The sequence below is a fragment of the Borostomias antarcticus genome (genome assembly GCF_949987555.1).
Source record: "Borostomias antarcticus genome assembly, chromosome: 3".
NCBI classification, from domain to species: domain Eukaryota; kingdom Metazoa; phylum Chordata; class Actinopteri; order Stomiiformes; family Stomiidae; genus Borostomias; species Borostomias antarcticus.
This window is the reverse complement of record NC_140236.1, coordinates 13,218,207-13,228,206: the sequence shown is the minus strand read 5'-3', so window position 1 is coordinate 13,228,206 and position 10,000 is coordinate 13,218,207. Positions and strand designations below refer to the sequence as shown.

General features: G+C 50.9%; 1 protein-coding gene across 1 annotated transcript in view; it reads left to right on the top strand.

The window, feature by feature from the left end:
- camta1a (calmodulin binding transcription activator 1a) overlaps positions 1–10,000 on the top strand; it is a gene marked incomplete at both ends in the record, with an annotated part of 374,603 nt that overhangs the window by 127,605 nt on the left and 236,998 nt on the right. The window contains one exon of the mRNA XM_084436032.1: positions 4,137–4,204. Coding sequence (XP_084292158.1) covers positions 4,137–4,204 — 68 coding nt within the window. The remainder of the gene's footprint in view (positions 1–4,136; positions 4,205–10,000) is intronic.

Sequence of the window (10,000 nt, the reverse complement as noted above, 5' to 3'; positions counted from 1 at the left end):
GGGGCAAAGCAGCACAGACTCTATTATGTAGTATGTGGAGCGCAGCGACTCAATGTAATATTTGAGTCTGGAGAGAGACTAAGACAGGCCTAATGAACGCTGTCTGATCATCCTCCACAGAGAGACGCCCTCGCCACACTAAGCAGCGATTGTGGATGATTTCTGAGACAACCAGAGTTGAGGATGAAAGGTGGGTGGATGGAGAAGGTGGGGAAGGATGGCGTTGGGGGAATGATGGCGTTGGGGGGGCGTTGGGGGGGGGGGGGGGGGTGGGGGGGGTCAAACGGTATTTATTTCCTGAGTGCTAGCTGCGGTGCCGGAGTCTCTCTCTCTCTTCCCCGGTGCCAGGAACGAGATGGGGGTGAATATGTTAGTGTCATCTCCCATTTCAAACAGGCAGACATTTCAAAAGCTGATTCTCTCTGGAGGAAAATGTTAGAGTTCCACAGCGGAAAAAATAGCGTCTTGAAAAGCGAGACGGTAAAAGCCAGTCGTCTCAAAATGAGTTCTCTCTCCCCGACGTGGGCTCTCGCCCCGGGCGCTCGGGAGGAGCTTGGCACCGGAGGGGCTGGGAGACGAGGGGGGGGGGGGGGGAGACAGGGTGGGGGGGGGGTGGTATTAGCTCACCGGCTTGATGAGAGGGAGAATGACACCTCATAAGGGGTGAGTTAATGATATGCCAGGATGAGACAGGTAGCAGTAATCAGCTCCTGTGATTGTAACACGGCCTTATCGGGAGTGACTGAAGAGCAGGACATGCACTCGCTCACACACACACACACACACACAAACACACACACACACACACACACACACACACAAATGCACACGCACACCTCCGGCCCGAACAGGTAGACGGCCGTGTCATGTCGTGTACGTCTGCGCTCGCCGTGCGTACCGCCGCTTCGGGGGGAGATAGAGTGGAGACAAACGAGATGGCGAGGATACAGCGAACAGCTCCGGGTAGCTGCTGCCCAGTCAGGAAGGAGGAGGCCCTCACGTCGCGTCCGCCGTGTCAATTAGAGAGCCTGTTGCTCGCGCTCGCGCTGTCTCACATCTAGTTTACATTGATTCCGGTTGTTTACGGTGGTTTGTTTCGTCGGCACGCGAGCCGCGCCGAGTGTTTGACAGCGCCCGTAAGACGCGGGCCTCGCCGCGTGCCGGAGGTGAGACGAAGGCGGAGCGCCGAACGTCTCCCGGGAGACTCCCCCTGAACACGCCCCCTCCGCGTGCGTCAGGGTCAGCGGAGAGAGTCCAGAGTCTGTCGACAGCAGCTGGCTCGGCTTTGATGCACCATCAGCGATCGGCCTCCATCTCCCTCTCTCTCCCTCTCTTTCTCTCCCTCTCTCTCTCTCTCTCCCTCTCTCTCTCTCTCTCCCTCTCTCTCTCTCTCTCTCTGTCTCTCTCTCTCTCTCCCTCTCTCTCTCTGTCTCTCTCTCTCTCCCTCTCTATCTCTCCCTCTCTCTCTCTCTCTCCCACTCTCTCTCTCTCTCCCTCTCTCTCCCCCTCTCCCTCTCCCTCTCTCTCCCCCTCTCCCTCTCTCTCTCTCTCTCTCTCTCTCTCCCTCTCTCTCTCTCTCTCCCTCTCTCTCTCTCTCTCCCTCTCTCTCTCTCTCTCCCTCTCTCTCTCTCTCTCCCTCTCTCTCTCTGTCTCTCTCTCTCTCTCCCTCCCTATCTCTCCCTCTCTCTCTCTCTCCCACTCTCTCTCTCTCTCCCTCTCTCTCTCCCTCTCTCTCCCCCTCTCCCTCTCTCTCTCTCTCTCTCTGTCTCTCTCTATCTCGTGCGCCCGACCAGAACGTCGACTAGCCTTTCATTACGGCGACCAAACAAACCCTGCGTCTCCGCAGCTGTTTAACGGCCGAGCGTCTGCTTTTGTTTGTTCTCTCACCGTCAGATTATTGCACCTTTATGGTCGGTTGGGGGGCTGGAATCATCCCAGGCATCTGTTCGGGGACGGGGGTGGAGGGGGCGGGTGGGGGCTCGCTCTTTTATTTTAGCAGGCCGAAGGCCCCCCCCCCCCCCTGCTCCGACTCTGCCCCGACACTGACTTTTAAGACGAGCGTGATGGAGAGGGCTGTGCGCTAATAAGCGCAGAGGTCAGCGCGGGGAGGTCGACCGCACTCATTTATTCCTCCTGAAAATGAGCCCTCTCCTCGGGGCCGGCCCTCGCCGCGGCGGGGGAATTCATCTAGTCTCTGCTTCCTTTATTGTTATTCAGGCCTACTTCCAGTTTTATGCAGAAGAGCTACTTCTTTTTTTTTTTTAGGGGACATCGGTGGCACAACACAAATTTATGCTGGTTTTATATTCTCTTCTTCTACAGTATAGCCCATACATCTTTGCAGGCCATATGGGGCGTCGGCCTCAAAAAGGCCGCGGCTTTAACTCTTAGTCGGCACAGTTAGTGTAACATTTATTTCTGTGCTCTATTTTATCCTTATTGCTTTAAACTTTGCATTTTTTCTCTTTACTCTCTTTTTCTTGTTGACATGTTTTCAGCTGAATCCAGAGCTCGTGGCGTTGATGTTCCTGGCGTAGTTGTGGGTGTTAATCTTAATCCAGAGTTCGCTGATGCTCTAGAGAGAGCAGCCTCCCCTCCGCTCTGTCCACAGCCCCCCCCCCACAACCCTCCGCTCCATTCACACTCCATCTTGCCGCCTCCGGTCGTTATGGCAGCCGAACAGGAAGTTAATCAACGGCACATTATCTCCCAGCCTGCACCTGGAGGCGACGGTGCCAGTTACACTGCCCCCCCCCCCCGGTGGGACCCCTGCCAGCCCGGGAGCCCCTGCCCCTGTGCCCCCCAGACCCCCCTGCACAGCCTTGGGCAGCTACTGGTCTGCTGTGACTGTGTGACAGGGGGTGCTCCTCTGAGCCATAGTTGTACCACTGTGGGCTTGTGGGTGTGGGTGTTTGTGTGTGTGTGTGTGTGTGTATGTGTGTGTGTGTGCATGTCCTTCTTTGACGGAGTGCGTGTGTGTGTGTGTGTTTTACGAGCTTCCGTTTGTTGCTGCTGCTGGTGATGTTACTGCCCCGTGTGGACAAGCAATGCAACAACAGACCATGACATAGGCTACTCCTCACACTGTAGAGGACCTGTACACACACACACACACACACACGGACATGGCACTATGTCCTTCGCTATCAGAAATATGATATTATTTTGGGAGCCGGCGCCGGGCCCATCCGTCTGGCCGCGGGAGCAGCTGACCAAACGCTCGCGCCCAGGAGTGAACTGCGGTCTGTCCGCGGTGATCAGCAGGCTGTCTGGCAGCTCCCAAAGTGCTTTTATTTCTGTCCATTAGCCGTGTGGGGAAAATGGCCGGGTAAGGCCGGCCGGCCCTCTATGGCCATCTCCGAGGACGACGCAGGAAGCGGCGTCGCAATGACGACGCGGAGGTGTCCGCCGCTGACCTTCCCAGTCTACGAGGCGCGCTCACGCTAGGGGTGTCACACGCCCGCGGGTTCTGTGAGCGACGAGTGATTTTACTGACGACCGGAGGTTAAAGGTGGGATTGATGCCTGGCGGACCATCAAGGGCGGGTCACGCTTTTGGGGGACCGCCGGATGAAAAAATGTTGAACGGCGCTCACGCTGAAACACCGAGATGTCAGTCTTCCTGAGAGCACCTTGAGGTCTGCCGTGCAGAACGGGATCGAAGCCCGCTTAACCGAGACGGTCTCGGGAGGCGAGCTGACCTCAGCTGCGGGCGGTAGTCGGGACCGATCTGTACTTCGCCGGTCTAAATTTACATGTGGCAGTACCTTGCAGTACCTCAGCCCCAGTCCCAGTACCCAGTCCCAGTCCCAGTACCCAGTCCCAGTCCCAGTTCCAGGTCCAGTCCGAGTATCCAGCCCTAGTCCCAGCCCTAGTCCAAGCCCAGCCCTAGTCCCAGGCCAGGCCTAGCCTCCCCCCGCCGCCCCCCCAACGCGCTGCTCCTCTGTGTTTGTGCTGCTTGTTTGACTGTCTGAATATCAATGAACCAGTCTCACCATCGTATTAGAAACGCAACTACACACTGATTAAAAATGACACATCTAAGCCTCTCTCTCTCTCTTCTCTCTCTGCCCCCCCCCCCTCTCCTCTCCTCTCCCTCTCTCCTCCCCACCTCCCCTCTGTCTCCCTGTCTCGCAGGAGATCGCAGCCTACTTGATAACGTTTGAAAAGCACGAGGAATGGCTAACGACATCTCCTAAAACAAGGTAAGTGAGCCGTCAGCCTGGGAAAAAGCCAAAACAAGATCAGTTCATAGTCTGTGAAACCATTACTCTCCACATCCTCCACGTTTCCAATAAGGCATATTCTGACTGCCGGTTTTCAGGAATCCCTGATGTACCCCCGGCAACACTCACATCCGTCTTGATATTACAAGCCGGGCGGAAGCCGGTCGAAGAAACCCCCCGCTGCCTTTTCAGACAGGCGACGGGATGTAATTGTTGATTTTTTAGCGAGCGAATTAATGCGGCGGCGTGCACCGCCGGGGCCCTGGCCACGCGAACGGGCCGCTAACCCCGTCAGCGAGTTCACCGCCACTGATGAGATGAGTTGAGATGAGTTCTCCGCTGCATGGGAATGACAACGCCATTAAAGATGTAGCTGGCGTAAAATAGCGGGGAAATACATATTTGAGGGGCGTTATCTAGTGTGTTTTGGCTGCGGTTTGGGTCTGAAGAAGAGAAAAACGATTGACGTTTTCCAATCAATGTGTGTTCCGTCCGCGGCTGGCGGAACAGGACGTGGGGCGGACGCTTGATGTCATTTCCACCTTGACAGTTTGAGCTGTCCTGCCGCATGCCCGGCTGTGTGCTAGATTACCTCTCATCTCCGACGCCGTCCGACAGCTCTTTGTTTGACTAGCTTTGTCTCATCTCGCCAGTGTTGGACAGCTCTGGGATTGACTTCCCCGGCCTGTTTCTGTGTCGACCACCTTCTTCCTTGTCTCGTACCCCCCCCCCCCCGCCTCCCCGCTCTCTCTCTCTCTCTCGCTCTTGCTCTTGCTCTCACTCTCTCTCTCTCTCTCGCTCTCGCTCTCACTCTCTCTCTCTCGCTCTCTCTCTCTCTCTCTCTCTCTCTCTCGCTCTCCCTCTCTCTCTCTCTCGCTCTCTCTCTCCCTCTCTCTCCCTCTCTCTCTCTCGCTCTCTCTCCCTCTCTCTCTCTCTCTCTCTCCTTCTCTCTCTCTCTCTCTCTCTCTCTCTCTCTCCCGCTCGTCGGACGGACTGAGCCACGTCAGCCGGCGTCGAACGTACCTCTCCCCGTTCGGCGGTGTTATTCACCCTCCCTGCGTTCAGCTGTGTTATTAACCCTCCCTGCGTTCGGCGGTGTTATTAACCCTCCCTGCGTTCAGCGGTGTTATTAACCCTCCCTGCGTTCGGCGGTGTTATTAACCCTCCCTGCGTTCGGCGGTGTTATTAACCCTCCCCGTTTGGGCGCGGCCCCCGGGGCTCCGACACCGAGGCCGTCCTCGTGCTCCGCTCCGCGCCTGGGAGGAGCACTGATAGTGGCTCCGCATAAAGACTCTGCCAATTAGGCGCCGCTGCCCGCGCTGTAATTGTGGCGCGGGGCCCCGGACCGGACCAATCACGAACACCCCCGCCCACCTCCCCGAAAAAAAGAGAGAATTCAACAATCCATCCCCCTGTGAAACACGGGCGCGTTGACCGCGCCACCACCGGGTTTCTCCAGGAACACGTCCTGGCGCCACCCCCCCGTTATCTGGTTCAAGTAGAACAAATGGAATGAGAAATGAGAAAATGAGAAAATGAGAAATGAACTATGGGCGTTGAGGGGGCGTTGCAGGAGGACTGGGAGTGATAAAACCAGACTCTGAACGACGCCTGAATTAAGGCATCTTGACTCGCGCTCCGGTCTACTCTCATCCTCCACTGAGCGGAAATTGGCCGTTGTCACATTCCGGCCGATGGTCACGGTTGTATCGCGGCCATGGTCGTATCACGGTCATGGTTGTATCGCGGTCATGGTCGTGTCACGGTCATGGTTGTATCGCGGTCATGGTCGTACCACGGTCATGGTCGTACCACGGTCATGGTCGTATCACGGTCATGGTCGGATCGCGGTCATGCTCGTATTGTGGCCATGCTCGTATAATGGTAAAGGTGATGTGGTCACACCCTGGGGGGGTGGGGGGAGAGGGGGGGGGGGGGGGGGGCTGTCACCTGCCTGCCAGACTCGGCTCCCCAGGGCCCTACAGCCCGGAGGTTGACCTGCTGTCATGATCTGTGTGTGTGTGTGTGTGTGTGTGTGTGTGTACGTGTGTGTGCGCGCGTGTGTGTGTGTGAGCGTGTGTTTGTGCGTGTGTGCGCGTGTGTGTGTGTGTGTGAGCGTATGTTTGTGTGTGTGTGTGTGTGTGTATGTGTGTGTGTGTTTGTGGATTAGAGCGGTTGGTGGGAGAGAGGTTGTCAAGAATTTGTTTTTCTGCAGCCGTCATTGTGAGGGTAAATCGTACTGATGGATGGGGGGCAGCGCGCGTGTGTGTGTGTGTGTGCGTGTGTGATTGATGGGGTCTGATTGATGCCTGGCCTTTGTGTACTGTAAAGCTTTCAGTTGAAGGTCAGAGGTGAAGGGTCACACCAGGGAGAGCTTTGGTTAAAGGAATGCATGTTTAGCCCTGTTTTAAGGTTACTTATGATCATATACAATGGTTCAGATCAAAACGTTGACAAAACTAGCATTTTCGAGAAACTTGATAATTGCTCTACCACCGTTTTGGTCATACAATGGATGTGGATGGGCATCTTGAAAAACATATTCAAAAACATGTTAAACCCTCGATTTCAAAGACAAGAACCTCACCGAGGGCGTAATTGGTGTCCGTTGGTGTTCTGACATCAAATCCGCCGCAAAGTATGAATCCTGTATGATAATTTTATGAAATCCATTGATTTGTATTGACGCGACCGTTGTAGATGTGTAGATCAATCCGCCAAGGTGATTCAGGAAGCGGAACTACTTACGGTAGCTATTGTTTATGTTAGCTAGGCTAGCTAGTTTGCTCACTGCTCACGCTACTCTTTAACTCACAGACAAGGAAGCCCTAGGCTATAGTTCAGAAAACGCTTACCATGATGGAGAGATGGAGGCTCGCCGAACGGCAGAGCGAGAGACGGTCGATGATGCTGTTGCTATACCACGAACCACGGGTGTTTGGTGGTGTGCTTGCAAACATTGCCGACAGATGCCCACCGAAGAGGAGTTTGTGCTGTACCGAGTGGGACCTGTTGCTAACAGCTGACATGGCAAATCTTTCGGTCCATGAGTCTGACTCCTTGCCTGTTGAAAGTGAGTCCTGCTTTTACCACTAGTATTTATGTCCGAGTGAATAAATCTACAGTTTTGATAATGTCATGCTGTAAGACCACCTCTTACAATTCTATTTTTCTAAAGTTAGTCTTAGCAAAGGGATTATTATTATTATTATGCTTCAACACACACACACACACGGGCGCACACACACACAAAGCTGGCAATAAGAACTTACCTCAAGTTCTTCCACTCGTTCGTCTTCTGTCGTTCCTCTATGTAAAGTCGGAACAGCATCACGTTTGAGGAAGACCCTTTTGGGAGATTTCTTCAAAAATAGCCTAGGCTTATAACATTTGTCCTCAAAATGCAAAGCGCACACACGGTGATCTAAGACCCGAAGAATATCCATGGGTGTGTTTACGTCCAAGTCAAGAGATTCTAGCAACAACTTCAATCTTGCGGGATCGTTGTAGGGAAGTCTATGACAAGTTACAGATGAACGGATTTTGCCACAATTGGCAACGGCACAATAGCGTGTCATTGTAGAGATCCCAAACAAATGCTTAGCACTTGCCTGTCTTGTTGTTGCGGCTAGCCGGAATCCACGGACGTCGCCTACCGCAAGATCAAGGCATTGTGCAATATCGGAATCAGTTAAAGCGGAAGTTTACACCCGTATGTGCTGCGACTAAATAGTTTGATGCTAAATATTTTTAAAAAGCCTTTCCAGATGAACTACAATCTTACTTTATGGCGAATTATATATATAACTAACACTTAGGTGAGTTTCTTGTCTTTGAAATCGAGAGTTTAACATGTTTTTGAATGATTTTTCAAGATGCCCATCCATATCCATTGTATGACCAAAACGTTGGTAGAGCAATTATCAACTTTCTCGAAAATGCTAGTTTTGTCAACGTTTTGATCTGAATCATTGTATATGATCATAAGTCACCTTAAAACAGGGCTAAACATGCATTTTCCCTTTACTACTCCTTTAAGGGCTGCACAGCAATTTGTCATAACACATTTGAACAGAGTGTGTGTGTGTGTGTGTGTGTGTCTGCATTTGTGTGTGTGCGTGTGTGTGTGTGCATGCATGTGTGTTAGTGTGTTTCTGTTTGTGTGTGTGTGTGTGTGTATGTGTTCACGTGTACAGTACATTAATGTGTTAGCGTGTGTGTTAATGTGTTTGTGTGTGTGTGTGTGTGTGTGTGTGTGTGTGTGTGTGTGTGTGTGTCAGGGTTTTCATTAGAAAAGATCAGTGGCGGTCCTTGTGTCTGGGAACATTTCAATGTCCCGGACAAACGGGATAAATTCCTGTCATTATATTATTACATACAGTACAATAGACAACAACTGACTCTGTACTACTGCTAAACACTCGGATCACTTGAACCAACACTCGAGCAATTGAACCTTGCCTGTATGATTGACAATAACAATTTATGTCTATACAACTGGCTCTGCACTACTGTATACTTGAAATGTTAACTGCCTATATCATGGACACAGTCACAGCCATCCGTGATCAGATGGGATAAGTAGATGAGGATGATACTGATACAATGATAGTTTGCCAGTAAATAGCCTTTAAATATCTAACTGCGTACCTAGGACAATAGTTTCAATGTACCTTTTTGTTATGCTTACTGTTGCTATTTTTTGTACCTTTTACTACTTCTGTTTGCATTTTTTTTAATCATGTAACCTGTGTGACAATAAAAAAAAAACATGAAACTTCAATTTCATCTTGTATAATCATAATAGGCTTACCTATAATAATATCCAGCCCTCCAGCTCCAGTCCCAGGCCCCATCGCCTGGACGATAGAAACGTCCAATTTGATTATGTTTATTGACATTCATCTTTCCAGCTACGGGGGCTCTACGGTTTCAGACAGAACAGCCAGTATAAAAATGGGTTGCTGGAGTAATGGCCTGTTGGTAGAATCATGGTTTGTCATTTTGGAACTATTCATATAATAATACATGGGCATTGTGCATATATAACCATGTAGATTGGAATTATGAAAGCTGCTTAATGTAATTATTATTTTTAAGTACGCTTACCAGCCAGCATTATTGTCATTGAAAAGCCCATCAGACCACTGACAGATAATGACAGCTAGTCCAGTGGGGGAGTGGTTTGGGGCGGGGTTAACCAGCTACTGTTCCCACCCTTACCTGGCTGTGAGAAGTGTGAACAGCTCTGAATCTTTGAAGCCCTTTTTCTCTGCTTAGTGATTTCAGGTGTACCAACATTCACAGAAGCATATCTTTTTCAAATATTTGCATATTTCAATGCATGACACATCATCTGGAAGCTTACAATTTACACTTTCATAATCTGTAAAAAACTAAAAAATGACCTTGGCAGACATCAGGACCAAACCTCTGGTGGCAGTCACATACTGTATTATAGGTGTTTGTTGTGGTGATTACTGTAGCTGTTGTGTAGCCTACAGTAAATATGCCAGTTAATGTCTATTTCTCATCCGATACGATTAGATGTGTGCTATACAGTAAGAATGTTAAGCTTCATGCACGCCATTGGGCAGTCTGTCACTTATTTAGTCACCTTTGCTACTTTGGATTATGGCCGTAGGCTACTTTAAGATGTTTATGGCATGAATAGGATTTGACATTACATTACATTACATTACATTAAATTACAGTCATTTAGCTGACTCTTTTAACCAAAGTGACTTACAATAATTGCATTTAACGTTAACGTTA